Raw genomic sequence first — 22849 nt, 5'->3', positions numbered from 1 at the left:
AAAAAAAATTACAATGTATAAAGAATTCTTTTATAATTTATATTTGTGTATTTATATATTCATATATTTATAATTTGATGCTCGAATAATGCACTGATACAAGAATTTGTCGTGATCTGAATCCACAAATCAAAATCTGATATCTACATCAGAATCATTTATAATTTATAATTAAATAGCAAAGATATAGCTTTATTTAATATTTTATCAGATTAGTTAAATTGCTGATTGAATGTAGGCAATGAATACGAAGCTAAGGTATTACTTACTATAAGCGCATTAAGCCAAAGACCTTTTGTCAAAATGTTTCATATAAAGTAGACTAGTTCGAACATGTGAAGTCTCATTAACAATTAATTAACATATATATATATATATATATATATATATATATATATATGTATAAATGTAAGACGTTTCCACACAGTTATTACTAGTGCTTCTTAATTCGAATAAGGCTTTTTATTTCTTACAACATATTAGTCCCACCCGGGACTTTGACCAAGAGGGCCTGTTACCAGGCACCCCCTCCGATCAAAAGACTCCAAAATCCGGCTATAAAACCGAACAATAGACGTGCTCGCGGGAGTCGCAAATTAAGAACCGAATTAAGTGTAACGCCGTCGCTAAGATTATAACATACGCGACACGCCGAACGTTCTAAGCTATACGAACGTCGCGGAACGATCTTAAACCATTCAAGGATACGACGCGAGCGCAAGTACTCTAATTGAGATAAGAGTTAAATAAAAGTGTAAACAGTTAAATAAAAATCAAGTATATTTCTACGAAGATCTACAGTTTATTTATAAAATATAAGATCCCGGACCGGACAACCCTGACATCCAGAAATCCCAATCTCAAATTCGACGCGACCCCTGTGCCTTACCCGAGGCACACAACAAGGAATATAATTTTTATGTGCACTTTTAAAGCTGTTTATACGAAAGACATTTTATCAGTTTTATCACGACAATTATCATTCTCGAATGGGAGAATTCACTAAAAATCTAGTAGCATTACATTTACAGATTAGGTATCAGTAACATGATGTCGTTCAGCATTCTCAATAATTATTTGTCGCTTTTTATAGTCACAAGTCTAAACATAATGCTAATCGTAAGTATACAGTCTGAGCTGAAAGTGGTTAACGTGGTAAGTGACAAACATTATTGTTAATTTTTGTTTAATTTAAGACAACATATCATTTAGCACTCTATATAAAATTTAACAAATTCTGCTTCCCGAACTATTTAAATTTGCAATCGATAATAATTAAAAATAATGTTTTTCAACTTTTATTTAGATATTTAGGCACGGCGATCGGACACCCGAAAATAGACACGAAATGTTTCCGAACGATCCATATGTAAATTACTCATTCTTTCCAACAGGCCACGGTCAATTGACCAATGTATGTAATGTAATGTTATTTTATATCACTGATATTTTCTGAAAAAAGTGATAAAGTTCAAAAGAATAATTTAACGGAAATATTAAAAGCTATATCTGAAAAATTGAATTTTCACGTTTCAAAAATCGAGAATTAAAATTTACAAAATCTTTAACAATAAGAAAATCTTGTTTCACAATTTTTGGAAATTATAACGTTAGAATATTTCTCCTTCTTCGCAATGAAAGAAAATTTATCCATTTTTTAATGCAAAATATATTGATTGCGTATATTAAAATAAATACGTTTTAATATTAATACGATTCAAAATTAATTAATCTATTCTCACAATTATTTTTGAAAATTTTACAGCAAGGCAAGAAACGCGAATATGAATTGGGACAAGCCTTGCGCAGCAGATATAAAGACTTTCTGGGCGATCTGTATCTGCCGAAGCTCGTCGTGGCTCACAGTTCGGATACTGAAAGAACGAAGATGTCCCTGCAACTTGTTCTAGCTGCCTTGTTTCCGCCTACGGATATTCGTCAACGATGGAACGCTCATTTAAACTGGCAACCGATTCCGGCGACCTATGTGCCACGTGTCGTCGACAATTTCTTCTTTGGTAACGAGTGTCCACAGTAAGTTTGACTAATGAGCTAATGAGAAAACTAGCAAACAAAATTGTTTGAATGAAAGTACCTAGATTTTTTGATATATATATTTCTGAAGAAAAACCATAAATACAAGTAAAATATAATATTTAAAAAATAAATAAAAAAATCTTTTAAAAAGAAAACAATTTTGGATATTTTGGATATAAATGCAAAGATAAAGGTAAATATTTCTTCAAGCTCAAAGGTTAATGAAAAAGGGAAAAAGATCTATACCTAAAATCTTCTTTAGATTTCTTGACGAATTCAATCGCATATCGAATTTGCCTGAAATAAAAAAGAGATTGTCCCAATTGAAGAACACAATGAATAACTTGACAGAGTTAACTGGTAAGAATATCGAAACGTCTGTGGATTTGTTTTATTTATATCATACTTTTGTATTGGAATCGTTCATGAATCTGACGCTTCCCAAATGGGCTTACGATTACTTTCCTGACGGTCCTCTGTTCGATGGAATTATACTCGGATATAATATTATCAATTTTACTCCTTTAATAAGAAGACTCTACACTGGTAAGAGGGAGATATATACAGAAATTCTTTCTCTATAGTTATATTTATAGGTCTTTTTCGCAATATATACTTATAAAAGGGAGTTTTTTTTTTTCAGGCTCGATGATTCGCGCGATGTCAGACAATATGATAGCCGCAAAAAATCCGAATCCGCCAGATACAAAAATCTATTTATACAGTGGTCACGATGGTAACATTGCGAATTTGTTGCAAGTTTTCGATGTGTACCAGCCGCATGTACCCGAATATTCCAGCGCAATTATTATGGAATTACAAGAGATCAATCAAGAGTATTATGTCAAGGTGAGAGTGTATCAATAAATAATTGCATTATTCAATAATGAGGAGAAATGTATTGCAAATTTAATCGCGCAATGAATTCTCAGATGTTGTACTATCGAGGCATTCCGCCGATCGTCGAGGAACTTCAAATCCCAGGTTACGATGTTCTCTGTCCTTTCGACAAGTTCTTAGATTTAATTAAAGATAAAGATCTGATTCCATTAGCATTAGACAATAAGATGATTTGCGACAAAAGACAGAGGCCTGATTTTGGCCACATAAAAGATCCTGTTGATTTGCAGAAAAGCGTGTACAATTTAATTAAGACATCCGCAATAGATAAAACCGCATAGGCAATAACGCATACATCTTTCTAAGCTGCTTAGGCACGTGATGAAAGTGTGACAAATAATATTAACTAAATTAGTTGCATTACATCATAAACATTGCGATCAGATTGTTTTCTACGAAGCTGTTTTTTTTTCATGTTTATTTATTGAATTCATATTTTTTATTATATTTTTTAAACATTCGCATACATATACATAAACAATCGACAATTATTAAATTATATATAAATGTTTCAATAAAGAGGGGAATTAGAAAATACTGATGAAAAAATTCGTTTTTCTAACAATAAGTTATGAGAAACTTTTGTGTGTGCGTGTGTGTGTGTGTGAATGTACATGAATAGATAATGAACTTATTCATTTTGTCAGATGAAAAAAGCGAAGTGTCGTAACTATTATAAAATAAACAGTATACTTTAAAGAAATACGATTTGTTACCTTTATACTGATTTTTTTTTAGTGAAAACGAATGTTTAAATATAATAAAAATTATAAAAAAATTAAAATTAAAATTAATAATTCAATTTATATAATATTCTCTTTTTTATATCCAAGTATTATTATCTAATTAGAATAAACAAATTATAAAGTGTAAAGAAATCGTTTAGGATTTAAAATGGTGTACTTATCATATGTTTATAACTTGATGTTTAATAAAATGCACTGATATAAAAATCTGTCGTAATCATAGTCTGTAAATCAGAATCTGATACCAGAATCTGGTATCTCCATCAAAATCATTAGTTTGTAATCAAATAGCAGACGCATTCAATCTAGTTTTATTTAATATTTTGCCAGATGAGTTAATTTGCTGATCGAATAGGCTATGATGGATTTTCATACGAAGTTAAGGTATTATCTTCTATCAGTTATTAAGCGAAAGGCCTCTTATCATAAAGTTTCACAAAGAAGACCAATGAAACTGTGAAGTCTCGTTAACAATTTATACATGTAATTAATATAATTACATGAATATATACATACATATATAAATGTAGGACGTTTCTATAAATTACTAGTGCTTCTTAATTCAAATAAAGCTTTTTATCTCTTACAACATATTAAAAAAGTTTTAAACTTTATACCCTTAATAAGTCAACAATGTAGGCCCCCTGCATTGATAAATTACAAATTCAGAAGGAGGCTATATAGAGCCACGCGTAGGGTGTAGGTACGCAAATACTAAAAACAAACTTGTTGGAATAACAAATTTATTAAATCTAAACGTTTCGGTCCTTTCTTTGGACCTTCTTCAGTAAATTTAATACAATAAATTATAATGTGGGATCTACTAATGTGTGAGTAAGAGTGAGCCCCCTGTCGGAAATTCCTCACTATACTCTTCATTAGAGTCCACTTTTGAGTACCTCATGACATATTATTTCACTTTGTCTACTTAGTGGGGTATCGATCGGGGGGCTCACGGCTTTTTGCGCTGCGTGCGTCAGTATGTAGATCCCACATTATAATTTATTGTATTAAATTTACTGAAGAAGGTCCAAAGAAAGGACCGAAACGTTTAGATTTAATAAATTTGTTATTCCAACAAGTTTGTTTTTAGTATTTGCGTACCTACACCCTACGCGTGGCTCCATATAGCCTCCTTCTGAATTTGTAATTTATACCCTTATTTGCTTTTTATCATTATCGTGCATTCATTTTATAGTTTACGTAATCATGCTATCTCTCGTACGTTTATTTCAAACAAATATAATTTTCGTGTACACTTTTAGAGCTGTTTATACGAAAGACATTTTATCAGTTTTATCACGACAATTATCATTCTCGAATGGAAATTCACTAAAAATCTAGTAGCATTACATTTACAGAATAGGTATCAGTAACATGATGTCGTTCAACATTTTCAATAATTATTTGTCGCTTCTTATAGTCGTAAGTCTAAACATGATTCTAATCGTGAGTATACAGCCTGAGCTGAAATTAGTTCATGTGGTAAGTAACAGACATTATTGTTAATATTTCTTTAATTTAAGATAAGATATCATTTAGCAGTTAATATAATATACTAATTTCTGTTTTCGAAATATTTAAATTTGCAATCAAAAATATCTAAAAGTAATTATTTTCATTTAACTTTTATTTAGTTATTTAGACATGGTGATCGAACACCCGAGAGAAATAGACACGAAATGTTTCCGAATGATCCATATTTGAATTATTCATTCTTTCCGATAGGTTACGGTAAATTAACTAGTGTAAGTAATGTAATATAATTTTATCTCACTTTGATATTTTATGAAAAAAATATGATAAAAGTATAATTTAATGAAAATATTATAAGCCATATCTATAAAATTGAATGTTCGCATTTCAAAAATCGGTAAATAAAACTTACAAATCTTATTTCACAATTTTTGGAATTTATGAGGTTTAATATATTTTTCCTTCTTCGCGAAGAAAAAATTTCTGTCCACATTTTTAATGCAAAATATGTTAATTCAAAATTAAAGTAAATATTATGTTAATACGATTTGAAATTAATTAATTTATTTTCTGAATTATTTTTGCTATTTTTACAGCAAGGCAAGAAACGCGAATATGAATTGGGACAAGCCTTGCGCAGCAGATATAAAGACTTTCTGGGCAATCTGTATCTGCCGAAGTTCGTTGTGGCTCACAGTTCGGATACTGATAGAACGAAAATGTCTCTGCAACTCGTTTTAGCTGCCCTGTTTCCGCCTACGGATATTCGTCAAAGATGGAACGCTAATTTAAACTGGCAACCGATTCCGGCGACCTATGTGCCACGTGTCGTCGACAATTTTTTCTTGGGTAACGAGTGTCCACAGTAAGTTTGACTAATATCTGTAGATAAATGATAAAAACAGCAAACAAAATAATTGTTATATGTATGTTTAGAAAAAAAATAAATACAAATAAAAGGCAATATTTAGAAAATAAATTAAAAAATGTTCTAAAAGGAACACAATTTTGGATATTATAATTCCAAATATAAAGATAAATATTTCTTCAAACTCAAAGATTTATGCGATAAAGGAAAATGATATATATCTAAGGTCTTGTTTAGATTCTTCGATGAATACTATCGTATACTGGGTTTGCCCGAAATGAAAAAGAAAATGTCTCAATTTAAGGATGTAAAGAACAAGTTGACAGAGCTAACTGATAAGAATATCGAGTTGCCTACGGATTTATTATATTTATATCAAACTTTCGCTTCGGAGTCGTTCATGAATCTAACCCTTCCCAAATGGGCTTACGATTATTTTCCTGATGGTCCACTGTTGGATGGACTTGTATTCACATATAGTTTTACAAATTATAATTCTTTAATAAGAAGACTTTACAGTGGTAAGAGAATGATATATGCAGACAAATTTTTTTTATAGTTGTAATTATAATTGTATTTATCTCTTTCTCACGCAATATATACTTTTAAGAGGGTTTTTTTTCTATTTCACAGGCCGGATGATTCGCGCGATATTGGACAATATAATAGCGGCAAAAAATCCTAACCCACCGGATACAAAAATCTATTTATACAGTGGTCACGATAGTAATATTGTAAGTTTCTTGCAAATTTTAGGTTTATACGAGCCACATTTTCCCGCGTATTCTAGCGCAATTGTTATAGAATTGCAAGAGATCAATCAAGAGTATTATGTCAAGGTGAGTATGTCATCAATAATTGCATTATTCAATAATGAAGAGACGTAATGCAAATCTAATTATTTATATCGCGCGATGAATTTTCGCAGTTGATATATTATCGTGGCATTCCGCCGATTTTCGAGGAACTTCAAATCCCAGGTTACGATGTTCTCTGTCCTTTTGACAAATTCTTGGATTTAATTGAAGATCAGATTCTATTTGATGACAAAATGATTTGCGACAAAAGGCAGACACCTGAGTTTGCCCACATAAAAGATCCTATTGATTTGCAGAAAAGCATGTACAACTTAATTAAGGCATTTGTAATAGATAGACACACATAGGCAATAACGCGTACACGTTGCTAATGTGTGCAGGTGCGAGATGAAAGTATCGCAAATAAAATTAATTGAATTTATTACATTATATTATGAACATCACGATCAAATTATTTTCTACAAAGATGTTCTTTTTTATTCATCTTTATTTATTCCATTGCCATACTTAACATTTAAAAATATATATACATGAACTCGACGATCATTAAGTTTATTAAAATGATTCAATAAAGAAGTGAGACTGATGGATACTGTTAAGAGAAACTGATGAATACTTGTTGTTCTAATGAGATTCTTGTTTGTCTCTTATTCTTTTCTATATTCATTGTGTGTGTGTGTGTGTGTGTGTGTGTGTGTGTGTGTGTGTGTGTGTGTGTGTGTGTGTGTGTAAATATATATAAATATATTTGTTCATTTTGTTCAGATAAAAAAGCGTCATAAGTAATATAAAATAAACATGTACAACGGTATACTTTAAAAAATTACGATTTGTCGCTTTTTTACAGATTTTTTAAATGTAAATAAATATTTAAAAATAATAAATATTATAAAAAATAAAAATAAAAATTAATAATTCAATTTATATAACATTCTTTTTTCTATATCCAAGCATTATTATTTAAATAAAATAAACAAATTACAAAGTATAAAAAATTTTTTAAGATTTATATTTGTGTACTTATATTCATATATTTATAATTTGATGCTTAATAATGTACTGATACAAGAATCTGTTGTGATCAGAGTCTATAAATCAGAATTTGATTACAAACTAATGATTTTTATGGAGATACCAGAATCTGATATCTCCATTAAAATCATTAGTTTGTAATCAAATAGCGAACGTATTCGATTTAGCTTTATTTAATATTTTGCTAGATGAGTTAATTCGCTAAACAAATAGGCTATGGTGGATTTTTAAACGAAACTAAGATATTGTTATTACATAATTACATGTATAAATTGTTAACGAGACTTCACAGGCTCATTGGCTCATCTTCTTTATGAAACTTTTTGATAAGAAGCCTTTCCCTCTTAATAGCTAATAAAAAGTAATACTTTAAGTATTACTCTTAATAGCTAATAAAAAATAATACTTTGTTTGCGTCGCGTGCCCCAAGCATGCCTCAACATGCTTCTTCTCACTCTAATGCGCTCCATTAAAGCGCATTGAAGTGAGAAGAAGCATGTTGGGGCATGCTTGGGGCACGCGACGCAAACAAACCTTTAGTTTTGTATATGTATATGTATATATACATGTAGGATGTAAGACGTTTCCACACATAGTTACTAGTAACTAGTGCTTCTTAATCCAAATAAGGTTTTAATCTTTTACACATATATCAAAAAGTTTTAAACTCTATATCCTTATTTGCTATTTATCATTAACTTGCATTCATTTTATAGTTTATGTAATCATGCTATCTCTCGTACATTTATTCCGAACAAAGAATTATCATTTTTATGTATACTTTTAGAGCTGTTTATATGAAAGGGTTTTTATCAGTTTTACGACAATTATCATTTTCGAATGGGAATTATAAGTCTAATAGCATTACATTTACAGATTAGGTATCAGTAACATGATGTCGTTCTGCATTCTCGATAATTATTTGTCGCTTCTCATAGTCGTAAGTCTAAACACAATGCTAATCGTGAGTATACAGCCTAAGCTGAAGTTAGTTAATGTGGTAAGAGACAGACATTATTGGTAATTTTTCTTAAATTTAAGATAAGATATTATTTAGCACTTATAATTAATATAATATATACTAAATTCTGTTTTCGTAATATTTAAATTTGCAAATATATAAAATATATATATATATATTTGCAAATATGTATATAAATATATCGAAAATATATAAAAGTAATTATTTTCATTCAACTTTTATTTAGTTATTTAGACATGGCGATCGAACACCCGATAAAAATAGACAGGAAATGTTTCCGAACGATCCATATATAAATTATTCATTCTTTCCAATAGGTTACGGTGAATTAACTAATGTAAGTAATGTGTAATGCAATTTTATCTCATTTTGATATTTTATGAAAAAATTTGATAAGAGTCAAAATAATAATTTAATGAAAATATTATAAACCATATCTGCAAAATTAAATGTTTACGTTTCAAAACTCGATACATAGAACTTACAAATCTTACTTCACAATTTTTGGAAATTATAAAATTAGTATATTTTTCTTTCTTCACGAAGAAAATATTTCTGTCAATTTATTTAATGCAAAATATATTGATCTATTAAAGTAAATGTGAACTATTATGTTAATACGATTTAAAATTAATTAATCTATTTTCTAAATTATTTTCACTATTTTTACAGCAAGGCAAGAAACGCGTATATGAATTGGGACAGGCCTTGCGTAGCAGATATAAAGACTTTCTGGGCGATCAGTATCTGCCGAAGCTCGTCGTGGCTCACAGTTGGGATAGTGATAGAGCGAAGATGTCCGTGCAACTTGTGTTAGCTGCCTTGTTTCCGCCTACGGATATTCGTCAAAGATGGAACGCTAATTTAAATTGGCAACCGATTCCGGCGACGTATGTGCTACGTGTCGACGACATTTTTTTCTTGAGTAACGAGTGTCCAAAGTAAGTTTGACTAATGTCATTAGATAAATGAAGAAAAGCAACAAATAAAAAATTGTTATATGTATTTTTAAAAAATAAATAAATAAAAATACAAGTAAAATATAATATTTATATATTTATATATTCACGAAATAAATAAAAAAATTAATGTTCTAAAAGGAAAACAATTTTAGAAATTATAATTCCAAAGATAAAAATAAATATTTCTTCAAACTTAAAGGTAAAAGCAAAAACGATATATATATAAGATCTCTTTTAGATACGTCGACGAGTATTATCGTATACTGGATTTGCCCGAAATGAAAAAGAAAATGTCTCAATTTAAGGACGTAATGTGCAAATTGACAGAGCTAACTGGTAAGAATATCGAGACATCTGTGAATTTATTATATTTATATCAGACTTTTCTTTCGGAGTCGTTCATGAATCTAACCCTTCCCAAATGGGCTTACGATTATTTTCCTTATGGTCCACTCTTGGATGGAGTTGTATTTGCATATAATGTTGCGAATTATAATCCTTTAATAAGAAGACTCTTCATTGGTAAGAGAATAATATATGCAGATAAATTTTCTTTATAGTTGTATTTATAATTGTTATATATATATATCTTTCTCGCGTAATATATATTTGTAAGAGGTTTTTTTTTCTATTTCAGGCCCGATGGTTCGCGCGATAGCAGACAATATGATAGCCGCAAAAAATCCGAACCCACCGGATACAAAAATTTATTTATACAGTGGTCACGATAGTATTATTGCGATTTTGTTGGAAGTTTTCGGTTTATACGAGCCACATTTCCCCGCGTATTCTAGCGCAATTGTTATAGAATTGCAAGAGATCAATCAAGAGTATTATGTCAAGGTGAGTGTGTCATCAATAATTGCATTATTCAATAATGAAGAGACGTAATGCAAATCTAATTATTTATATCGCGCGATGAATTTTCGCAGTTCCTATATTATCGTGGCATTCCGCCGATTTTCGAGGAACTTCAAATCCCAGGTTACGATGTTCTCTGTCCTTTCAACAAATTCTTGAATTTAATTAAAGATTTGATTCCATTAGACAATGAGATGATTTGTGACAAAAGACAGGGGCCTGATTTTGCCCACATAAAAGATCCTGTTGATTTGCAGAAAAGCGTGTACAACTTAATTAAGACATTTGCAGTAGATAAAAACACATAGGCAATAACGCATACACTTTGCTAATGTGCTCAGGCGAGATAAAAATATCGCAAATAAAATTAATTAAATTAGTTACATTATATCATGAACATTGCGATCAGATTGTTTTCTACAAAACTCTTCTCTTTCTTTTTTTTTTTTTATTCAATTGCCATGAACATTAAAACATATACATAAACTCAATAATCATTAAAACTATATTAGAATGATTCAATAAAAAAGTGAAACTGATAGATGTTATAATTGACGGATATTTATTTTCATAAGTCATGAGAATCTTTGTGTGTGTGTGTGTGTGTGTAAATATACGAATATATGTATTTGTTTATTTTGTTTATATAAATAAAGCGAAGTGTATTATAAAACAAATATATAAAAATACGCACTTTAAAGAATTACTATTTGTTGCTTCAATACTGATTTTTTAAATAAAATTTTTGAAAACTATAATTATAAAAAATAGATTAATAATTCAATTTATATAGCATTCTCTTTTTGATGTCTAAATATTTTTTTATATTTCTATCGCAATTTATATAATTAATAATTATAAACAATCTCTTCTAATATTTCTCGCGATGAATTCGCAGCACTTCAAGTGAGTATTCATATGTATGGAAATATGAGAAAAATCTTTCATGATTCTTCATATTTTGGTATTCAATAAAGTCTAATTAGTGCTGCATAAAAAAATCAAAGATATATTTTATTTCAATTATTGAGAGAGAGATTTCCGAAAAAATGTTCGTAATTAATGTCCATTGTCAGAGAAATATAGAGTGAGAGAGATATGTTAATTTTTATTGGTTTCAAATATTTTGATTAAACTTGCGTAATTATTTAGAAATGTTAACTCTAAATTAACATAATAATAATAATATTTCATCAATAATTGTGAAAGACGTTATTTTCTTTTCCACACTAACAAATTTTTTTTGTAAATTAAAAGTTATATTAAAGTAAAATGTCTTAATTTATAATTGTTATATATCAAAGATAAATATATAAAATAACATTTAAGTCTTTGATATAGTTTAACAATTTATATATACATAGATAGAATTTGTATCTGTACGAATTTGTTTTAAAATAAAAATACATAAATAAACGAATTACAAAGTATACAAGAAAATCTCTGAGAAGTTATTTGTATATTTATATAATACTTGAATATATTCAATAATACACTGATAGAAGAATTTATCAGTGAGAGTCGTGAACTGACTCTGTAAATCAGTAATCTGTAGTTACAAGTTGTGATCGAATAGCGAATATATTCAATCTAACTGTTCAAAATATTTTATCAGATGAATCAATTCATTTATTCGATTTATATATACTTTTATGGATTTTCATCGGAAGTTAAGGAATACTTACTATCACTACGTTAAGAAAAAAGCCTTTTATCAAAATGTTTCATGAAAAAGGCCAACTCGAGCAAATTTAAGTCTCGTTAAAAATATATGTAATTAACATAATTACATGTACATAAATATAAATATGTTATTTTTCCACAGTTACAAGTGTTTCTTCAGCTATATAAGAAGTTTTTTATTTTTTACAACATTATTAAAAAAAAACGTTTTAAACTCTTTACTCTTACTTGTTTCTTTATCCTGCATTTATTTTATGATTTACGTAAGCATGCTATCTCTCATACGTTTATTCCGAACAAAGGAACATAATTTTTATGTACATTTTTACAGCTGTTTATATGAAAGAGTTTTATCAGTTTTATCGGTATCACGACATTTATCATTCTCGAATGGGAATTAACTATAAGTCTAATGGCATTACATTTTCAGATTAGGTATCAGTAACATGATGTCGTTCGGCATTCTCAACAATTATTTGTCGATTGCACTAGTCATAAGTCTAAACACGATTTTGATCGCGAGTATACAACCTGAGCTGAAATTAGTTAATGTAGTAAGTCATATATATTGTTAATAAATTTTTTTAATTTGAGATAAAATAACATTTAGCGCTTAAAATAAAATTAAAATCAATAACTTCTTTCTAAATTATTAAAATCTGCGATTGCAAATAGCTAGAAATGATTATTTTTATTCAATTTTTATATAGGTATCTAGACATGGCGATCGGACACCCGATAACAACGGATATGAAATGTTTCCAAACGATCCATATGTAAATTATTCATTTTTTCCGACAGGCCTCGCTCAGTTGACCAGTGTAAGTAATGTAGTTTTATTTTATCTCACTTATTTATTTATTTTCTGAAAGAAAGTGGTAGTAGTAAAAGAATGAATTAACGAAAAATTTATAAGCCAATATCTGTAAAATTGAATGTTTACATTTTAAAAATTGAAAATCAAAATTTTCAAAATTGTTTAGAAATTATAAAGCTAACATGCTTTTCTTTTCTCCCTTAAAAAAATTAAATTTCTTAAAATAAGTTTCTATTCCTTCTTTCTAATGCAAAATATATTGATTTAAAATTAAAATAAATATGTAATTAAATGTTAATACAATTTAAAATTAATTAATCCATTTTCACAATTATTTGTACAGCAAGGCAAGAAACGCGAATATGAATTGGGACAAGTCTTGCGCAACAGATATAAAGACTTCCTGGGCGATTTGTATTTGCCAAAGCTCGTCATGGCTCGCAGTTCGGATTATGATAGAACGAAGATGTCCCTACAACTTGTTCTAGCTTCCTTGTTTCCGCCTACAGATACTCGTCAACGATGGAACACTGATTTAAATTGGCAACCGATTCCGGCGACCTATGTGCCACGTGTCGACGACAATTTTTTCTTGAGTGACGAATGTCCACAGTAAGTTTAATTAATGTCATTAAACATAAATCAAAGGAAGCCGCAAGTAGAAAATTATCGTTTAAATGGGAGTATCTAGATCTTTGATATATGTATTTCCGAAAAAAACAAATACAGGTAAAATACAATATTTAGAAAAAGAATTTAAAAAAAGTATTACAAAAAAAAACAATTTTAGATACTATAATTGCATAGATATAAAGATAAATATATTTTCAAGCTTTTATATAGATTTATGTAAAAGGGAAACGAAATCTATACCTAAGATTTTTTTTAGATTCCTCGATGAGTACGAGCGTATACTAAATTTGCCAGAAATAAAAAAGAAAATGTCTCAATTTACCGACATAATGAGCAAGTTGACCGATCTAACGGGTAAGATAATCGAGAAGCCTTTGGATTTGTATTATTTATATCATACTTTTGTATCGGAGTCGTCCCTGAATCTAACTCTTCCCAAATGGGCGTACGATTACTTCCCTGACGGTCCACTGTTCGATGGAATTGTAGTCGCATACGATATTGCCAATTTTACTCCTTTAATAAAAAGGCTCTACGCTGGTAAGATATATTTAAAAAATTTGATCTTCAAGTTGTATTTATAAATCTTTGTTATATATATTTTTGTATATTTTTGTATATTATATATATTTCTTATATATATTTGTAAGAGGACTTTTTTGTTTCAGGCCCGATGATTCGCGCAATATTAGGCAATATGATAGCCGCGAAAAATCCAAAGCCACCGGATACAAAACTTTATTTATACAGTGGTCACGAAAGTAATATTGCGACAATGTTGCACGCATTTAATTTGTACAAGCCTCATGTACCTGAGTATTCCAGCGCGGTTATTTTAGAATTATTACAGCAAGGCAAACAGTATTACGTTAAGGTGAGTGTGTTATCAAACATAATATTTTTTTGGTCTCTTCTTTGTCTGATTAATTACGCGCCGATAATAGTTCAATCTATGGTCCTTCGAGATACAAAAAATATCTTGAAATTGATAATAAATATATCGTATCTGCGATGTGAGTTTCCATCAATTAATATTATTTTTTTATTATCTATTATCATAGTTTTTAATCTATCACTCCTTGTTTTCTGTGAAATTTTCAATCAGTTTTTTTCATAAAAATATTTATGCAACCAAAGTGAGATAATCGTGCCAATGATTAAATTATCAGTTAATGTGTAAAGATATATTACGAATTTAATTATTCATATCGCTTTTGTTTTGGTAATTATTATTTTATAATTTTATAAATATAATGACTTTTATATAGTTTTTATATTATCGAGGCATTCCACCGATCATCGACGAGCTTCAGATCCCAGGTTGTGAAATACTCTGTCCATTCGACAAGTTCTTAGATCTAATTCAGGATCTGATTCCGTCCGATGAAGAAATGGTTTGCGACAAGAGACGAACTTCGGATTACGCTAATACGGAATATTCTGCCACGTTGCAGAGCACGATGTACAATTTAATCAAGAAATCAATTTAATGAAGAAATAAAACAACAATAACGCATGCTCTAATTAGAATATTATATACATAAAGTATATTCAATATTCATTACTATTTAAATTTAGTAAAAAAATGATATTGTCATGTTTTGACAGAATATACGTGAATAGTTTAGTGCAATAATGCAGTTATGCAGTGCTCTGTATAAAGGAAACATAAATGTTATTTTTCAAAAAAAAATATTATTTATTTATTTATTTAATTGTTATATTGTATATTCAAATGTCACTAAATCATATTTTATCGACACTACAATATTAAGCGATTCAAAAAAGAATTGAACAAAATGAACTTTTTTGTTAATTGTGTAATACGTTGCAGATTAAGGTTGGTTTCTTTTCACTCAATCAAATAGAACATAATCTTTATGTAATTTTGCTCACATTTTGGTAAAGTCTCTCTATATCAAAGAAGATATAATGTGTTATAAAAAGAACAAAAACAATTTAATAAATTTTTGCTTGATATATCACAATTTTATTTCTTTCTTTCATTTTCCAAACTTTATTATTTGCACAAAATGTACAAAAATATATATTTTTCTATATAATTTATAATACCTATACAAAATTTTATCAATTTCTACTTAATTTTTCAGCGAAGAGGTTCAATAGTTCTGCTCTGACTATATTATCCCACAAACAAGTCGTCTCCTGGTCTGAAGGTATCATTTCACGAACGAGCTCTAAATAAGTTTTCAAAGGGCATATTGCGTCACAGCCTGGCAGCTTAATAGTCATCAATTTTTCTGTGGAACCGGTCCACAGAATAATCTTCGAAGGAAGCAAACGTTCAGATAGTAATATAATTTTCAGTTTAAAATATAATTTAATTTTTAATTTGTTTTAATTGCAGATTTTAAATGATATTGAGATAATTACCTTGATGTAAAGATTATGTTGCTCGTCTCGCAACTTTTCGAATATAAACGTTGATCCGTAACCTGGTATTCTCGGCTCGCTGATATTATGTACTCTGGCAAATGCCGCGAGATTCACTTCGTGGCCGCTGTACACGTACATTTTGCGCGGATTCGTATCATTGCTCTTCACGTTCATATTGTCGATGAACTTTTTGATCAACATACCGCCGTTCAGTCGCTTTAATTGAGACGTATGCGAACGGATATCATACTCTAGCACGATTATATCCTGCATCTTTCGGTACACTTCATCGGTGCACCATTCAGGTAAAGTTAAATTCATAGTTTTCTGAAATACGAGAAACGAAAGTATATATCGTTATCAAATATTTATAAAAATTAAAAATTTTCAATATTTAAATATATGGATTTGAACATTTGAACTATTAAATAATTTTCGATAATATTATAAAAAGAAAGACAAAGAGAAAGAAAAACAAAATTAAATTTTTCACGAAAGAGTAAATTGATCCGATATGTAAAATATTTTTATATAAATCAATATATTTACCTTAAAAAAGTTTGACTTACTTGCGCTGTTAATAAATTGAAAACTTCGTAAACAAGATGTGGTTCCTCGATGACTAATCCCGTTTTTTCGCTTAAAAATTTAAAGAAGTCTTTATAAATTGCAAATTTATCGCGGACCTCCTTCATTTTTCTTACTTCTGTTAAAGCTGTTTTGTAGCTAAAAAAAATATTATGTTAATAAATTATTCTTAGAAAAGTTCAGATTTTTTAACATAATGTTTGTAAATTGAAATATATAACTATTAAAAAAAAGAATATTTATAAATATTCCCAAATATTTCTAGAATATTTCCAAATATTAAAATATTATTATAGACAAATTTTTTTTTTTATTTTTAGCACTGCGTGCAATTAAGATATTAATAATGCAAGAAGCTACTAATAAATTTTGAGAAATGCTATTATTTTCACAATACACGAAATTTGTAATAAAAGTTTAATATTAACATTGAACAATGTTCAGGCTTTAATAGCGTGTCCACTCTTTCAGGCACGTAATGCGTAGGAATAGCGAGCCATCGTAAATCCGAATTCCACGTTTGTATCGTATCTGGAGGATATAATCCTGCTAACATTAATTGGAGAGACATTTTTGTGCGATCGGTATCAGAACTGACAGCATAGATATCACGCGGATGATAGATTGGTCCCAAAAACTTGTTGTAATGTTGTCTCAACATTCTACCGATTTGATATTCCGTCAGCTTTCCTTGCTGCAAAATTATGGAGTAAGTGCGTTTATTTTTTAAAGTTTATCGATAGTTCAACATCTACATAAAGCCAAAAGCATATAAAGGTAAAAAGGAGCATTTTTTATATTGAATATATCTAAAGTAATATATTAATAATAAAAATACACAAAAATATTATTTTATGAGATAATTGTAAAGATAAAATTTAATTTTTATAATAATTTATAATAATTTTTTTATTTATTGTCTGCAGGTCAAAATTTTATTAGTGTTTATATAACATTGTAGACATAAAACTTTCTAAAATTTTTGTTTAATTTAGTATGTGTGACTGAGATAACAAAAGATATAAATATTTAATTAATTAATATTTGATGCAAACTGCGCAACATAAAAAACATAAATTGAGTGATTTAAGCAGATTTAATAAAAAATTGAGAATACATATGTAAGTAATACATATATGCGCAAACACAGACTCTTGCTTTGACGTACGAAATAAATAAGATAAGAGAAAAAAGCTTTAATCGATCGATAAAATAAACATAAGTTAATAAACAATAAATTAAAACATATGACATCTTTGCAAAAAATATGTGCTCCCTTCTAAGATTAATATTATAATTAAATGTTAATAAATATGATATTACGTACTATTAATATATACGTTACTTACATTGGTTAATTGGCCAATACCCCATGGTTCATAAGTTGATACGTTATATGGATCTTTGGGATACATTTCTTTAAGCAACGGTGTCCGTTCTCCATGTCTCATCAACTGATATACGCGATATTCGATGTTACATTACATTATTATCACTTATATATACATATATATATATATATATATTAAAAATAGTATATTTTATATCAAATGGATATTTAAATAAAAGATAGAGCAAATCTATCTTTTGCTAATAAAAAAAAGAGGTTATATTATTTCTTCATTATTACTTCTTTTACTCTCGATTCTAATTTAGTTTTTTTAATTCCTTGCGTCAGAATTTTATATATTGTGTATTTTATATATATTGTATATATGTATATATATAAATTTTATAAATTGCACAATTATCACAGAATTTCATAAAGATACTAATATCACATTGTCATATATATAAATTTTTACACTTACCACTTGAACTAGTTCCAAATGAAGTTCTGATTGTCCTAAGGATATATATAAATTTAACAAAAGCACAAACGTTTGCACAAACACGCGATACATGTTTCTATAATAAAGCGAATCTCCAAATACGTGGTACGGATTATGAAAAAAAATAAGAGAGCGTTTATCTGCTCGAGGAGAGACGAGCGAGATTAAATACGCTAGACGTGTATAAGATACTGGCTATACGCAGACTAATAATATGTGGCACTGGAGAATGTATTTAAATCATCATGCGATGTGTCCTTTCGTTATCTGTCTACCACTACTTTAGACCCGTCATTCTCAAACATTCTTAATTATTGAGAGCTCGATGGAATATTTCGATGGAAATTCCGCGAAAAAATACTGCGATAATATTCGTTTCGAAATGTGTATATAAGATATGTATATATCAAAGACATTTTTCTGTAATAACAGTAAATAATAAGATTGTTGTCTAATAAGAAATGATAATATAAAACATATATACTTTTATCTGCGCAAGGCCATAACAAGGGCAACTGCTAGAAACGATAGAAGGATACAAAGTAAAAGCAAAAAGATTATCAGAATGGTAATATTAGAGATTAAAGACTGATTGTGACAGATCAATTAAACTTACAATGGCTTTATACAACTGAGCGAAGCAAATTATTTTGATAATTTCAAGTTTAAATTATTTTATTATATTTAATTTATTATTTTTTAAATTTATTATATTATATGTTCGATTTTTTTACTCAGATTTTATAATCTAAAGTTAATTTATATTTATATTAAAAATATCACATCAATGGTTGATAATAATATTTTTGAACTTACTGTTTTAATATCGCAAAGGCAAATATTTATTAAACGTTGATGACGCGAAAATTTTATATTTAGGTAGAAAGATGTTCGATTTTCAACGATCAGGCGCACGTGGGATGTACATATTGTATTATATATATGTATGTGAATGTTAAAACGTTAAATTAATATATCTGAATTATTAATACATTAATTAAATCCTTTTCTGTGTTTTGTTGCAATTAAAATCATGCAAAGGAGATTAGCTTATGCTATATGTTAATTCAGCGGGATTAAGTCAGCGATTTGACATAATAACAATACTTTAAATTAATGCTATTTTATTCATTGTTATCTTTAGTTCAAGGGCTGACTTTAACTATTTTTATATAATAATTCATTGTTTTATTTAAATTTTTCGTTTCTTTTATTCAAGAAAGTTATTCATATGTCCATATTTCTATTAAATTATATAATAGTAAAGTATAGTTATACTCTCTAGTATTGTTCTGCAACTTGTGCAGTGCGTATTTTGAGACTTGGCAAATCTCAGTAAATAAACATATTAAATAGAGCTCCTAGTGAGATTCGAATTAAATAACATGATTTAAAAATTCTTGAAGATATTTATATAAAAAAAAATAATTATCATATAATTATCGATAAGGACTGCTCTCGAGGCTCCTTATTCGCATAATTCGATACGACCTACAAAATCATAGGTATATTCGTACACTTCGTGACATTTACATACTCTCGTCGCAAATCAAATCGAGTTCTTTTTCCATGCAATATTGTGCAACTGCGATGGACGATGCAGCGTAGTAAAGAAAAAACAGCAGCGTCGAACGATGACGGGACAAAACATAATCTTGCGTCATTATCGTGTTTGTGAAAAATCTGAATTTTTAATCAACCACTCTTACATAGATGTTAATGCATCCGCATCGGGAAGCGTACTGATCGAATGCTTCTAATCACAGTTTAGTCTAGCTCAAGTTTAAGTGCTGCAGTTGCGCATGACAGATTACGTAGGAGTTACGTAACTTGCATAATGTATAAAAGAAAATGTCAATCTCATACTGACAATGAGTCTATTTTTATTTGAGCTATTATGTTTTTTCTTTTGCAAACGATACTTACAAATAAATATTTGTTTCCGTATTAATTAGCTATAGATTTTGTTTTCTAAAAGAAAAAATAAATAAATAAATAAAAAAGAAGTTACACCATTACACGGTATTCCAAAGCGGTCATCCATCTAAGTAAATACTATTGAACTTGCCCAACGTTGCTTGACTTCCGTGATCAGACAATAACAAATATTTTCAACATGGTTTCTAAGCTGACAGTATTAGTGAGATAAATAATTATTTATAAATAAGTATATACTATTTTAAATAATTGTATAGATTTTTTTATCGATTAAAATGCGCCCCAAAGCATCCACAGCAACAAAGTATCGATTTTGAATATTTTAAGGCAAGCCAAAAATTCATCGCTTATATATTTCGATAGTACATTGTTTGCAGAATATTTTGGTACCAAGCAGGCATCAGCGTACAAATTCTTTTATTTAATACCTAATTTATATATGCGCAGTATAGAGTCCGCGGCAACAAAGTATCGATTTTTAATATTTTAAGACGAGCCAAAAATTCATCTCTTATATATTTCGATAGTATATTGTTTGCAGAATATTTTGGTACCAAGCAGACATCAGCGTACAACTCTTTTTATTTAATATACATAATAAAAGAATGTGCCGCATAGAATCCGAGGCAACACAGTGTCGGTTTTAAAGACTAACCAAAAATTCGCTCGTATATTTCGATGGATTTTTGGCTCGTCTTAAAATATTAAATGTCGACACAATGGCCCATATTCTGGATCTTTTTTTATCGATAAAGGAAGATCCAGAATATGGGCCTATGTCGCCGCGGACCCTATGCGGCGCATTCTTATATTATGTATATTAAATAAAAGAATTTGTACGCTGGTGTCTGCTTGGTACCAAAATATTCTGCAAACAATGTACTATCGAAATATACACAAGATGAATTTTTGGCTCGTCATAAAATATTAAAAGTCACCATGTCGCCGCAGACCCTTATGAGGCGCATTCTTATATTATGTATATTAAATAAAAGAATTTGTACGCTGGTGTTTGCTTGGTATCAAAATATTCTGCAAACATTGTACTATTGAAATATACAAAAGATGAATTTTTGGCTCGTCTTAAAATATTAAAAGTCGATACTATGTCAGCGCGGACCCTACGCGGCGCATTTTTATATTAATATGCATGTTAAATACAAGAATTTATACGCTGGTGTCTGCTTGATACGACAATATTCTGCAAACAATGTATTGTCAAAATATACAAGAGATGAATTATTAATTTTAATTGGTAGACTTAAATTCGACGTAACTAGCAAAAGTTTATTCAATTATGTTCACAACGTTTCGACCATTTGGTTGTGGTCCTTATCAAGTGAAAAACACTATAACAAAGGATTGACAAGTAATTTTTACATTTAAAACGCATATAAAAAATAAAATAAAACTGAAATTACAAAAGAACTTACTTAATTAATAAACGATGTGGTGGTTAAATTATAAATATATAAATCTAAATCATCTAAGTAATAAAATGTAAATAGAGACAATCAAAGAAAACACGTCTCATAGCTGTGATGATCAGTCAACAACTAAATTAACAGTCAAAAAGATGTTTATACGACCTTTATAATTTTATCATAAATATTTGTCAGATTTTCTGTGTCTTGTTGCAAATTAATTGTATTGTCATGCTTCTTAATCAAAAACATTTCAGCAATCTCTCTCTTTCTTATATGTTTTTCGTTATGCAAGATGATCGGTGATGTCCAGTTGAATTCGTGTCCAAATTCACATTTATGTTTACTAATTACGGAGTGATTAGTCACATGCAATTTTATGTTATTAAAATGTTCTTTAACTCTCGTGCATAAATGCCTCTTTGTTTGGCCAATATAAGACGCATCACAATCCTTGCAATCAATCTTATAAACTACATTAGTTCGAACCTCGTTACTTAATTTGTCTTTTCCGCGCTTGATTAACGTATTTAATTTCTTAGGTAGGCTGTAGACGACATTTATGTTCACTTTTTTAAGTGAACGTTTAATATCATCACTAACACCTTCAACGTATGGAAGCGGAATAACACGTGCTTTTTTTTGATGCAAGTTAGAACCAACATTATTAACAGATTCAAGAAAACTATCGTTGCCGTCATTTTTTAAAAAGTTGATTCTTCTATTTACATATTTATTGATAAGGTGTTTAGGAAAACTATTATTGATTAAAATATTTTTGACAGTCTCAATATTAGCCCGGTGAAATTGATCATCAGATAGTAAAATTGCGTGGTCTATTAAATTATAGATGGT

At 29.0% G+C, this 22849-nt stretch overlaps 4 protein-coding genes across 7 annotated transcripts in view; 2 read left to right on the top strand and 2 right to left on the bottom strand.

The window, feature by feature from the left end:
* The window catches only part of LOC145944907 (venom acid phosphatase Acph-1-like), a 48760-nt gene that overhangs the window by 19521 nt on the left and 6390 nt on the right, over positions 1–22849 (bottom strand). The window lies entirely within an intron of this gene.
* LOC145944296 (venom acid phosphatase Acph-1-like) lies at positions 421–3706 on the top strand. Its single transcript, XM_083052557.1, has 6 exons — positions 421–1155; positions 1307–1414; positions 1766–2034; positions 2300–2583; positions 2681–2886; positions 2970–3706. Exons 1-6 carry the CDS (start codon positions 1048–1050, stop codon positions 3216–3218), a joined length of 1224 nt encoding a protein of 407 aa, XP_082908683.1. The 5' UTR covers positions 421–1047; the 3' UTR covers positions 3219–3706.
* LOC145944332 (uncharacterized) lies at positions 4994–15305 on the top strand. Its single transcript, XM_083052596.1, has 19 exons — positions 4994–5168; positions 5321–5431; positions 5756–6024; positions 6265–6548; positions 6661–6866; positions 6956–7188; positions 8754–8877; positions 9086–9196; positions 9532–9800; positions 10060–10343; positions 10459–10664; positions 10754–10987; positions 11527–11588; positions 12796–12919; positions 13076–13186; positions 13526–13794; positions 14072–14355; positions 14484–14689; positions 15084–15305. The coding sequence occupies exons 1-19, from the start codon at positions 5061–5063 to the stop codon at positions 15303–15305; spliced, it is 3717 nt and encodes a 1238-aa protein (XP_082908722.1). The 5' UTR covers positions 4994–5060.
* Positions 15783–20383, bottom strand: LOC145944297 (venom acid phosphatase Acph-1-like). 2 transcript variants are annotated; one of them, XM_083052558.1, is made up of 7 exons: positions 20170–20383; positions 18612–18646; positions 18150–18254; positions 17229–17494; positions 16782–16938; positions 16210–16539; positions 15783–16101 (listed from the first exon to the last, which is right to left on the bottom strand). In XM_083052558.1, exons 1-7 carry the CDS (start codon positions 20294–20296, stop codon positions 15904–15906), a joined length of 1218 nt encoding a protein of 405 aa, XP_082908684.1. In that variant the 5' UTR covers positions 20297–20383; the 3' UTR covers positions 15783–15903. The 2 variants fall into 2 exon arrangements, with proteins under 2 accessions (XP_082908684.1, XP_082908685.1); XM_083052559.1 differs by lacking the exon at positions 20170–20383 and adding an exon at positions 20150–20168.

Source organism: Prenolepis imparis, unplaced genomic scaffold, assembly GCF_030444845.1.
Source record: "Prenolepis imparis isolate NDT839.2.m4 unplaced genomic scaffold, iyPreImpa1.0 SCAF_13, whole genome shotgun sequence".
NCBI classification, from domain to species: domain Eukaryota; kingdom Metazoa; phylum Arthropoda; class Insecta; order Hymenoptera; family Formicidae; genus Prenolepis; species Prenolepis imparis.
This window is presented reverse-complemented; position numbering and strand designations above follow the sequence as displayed.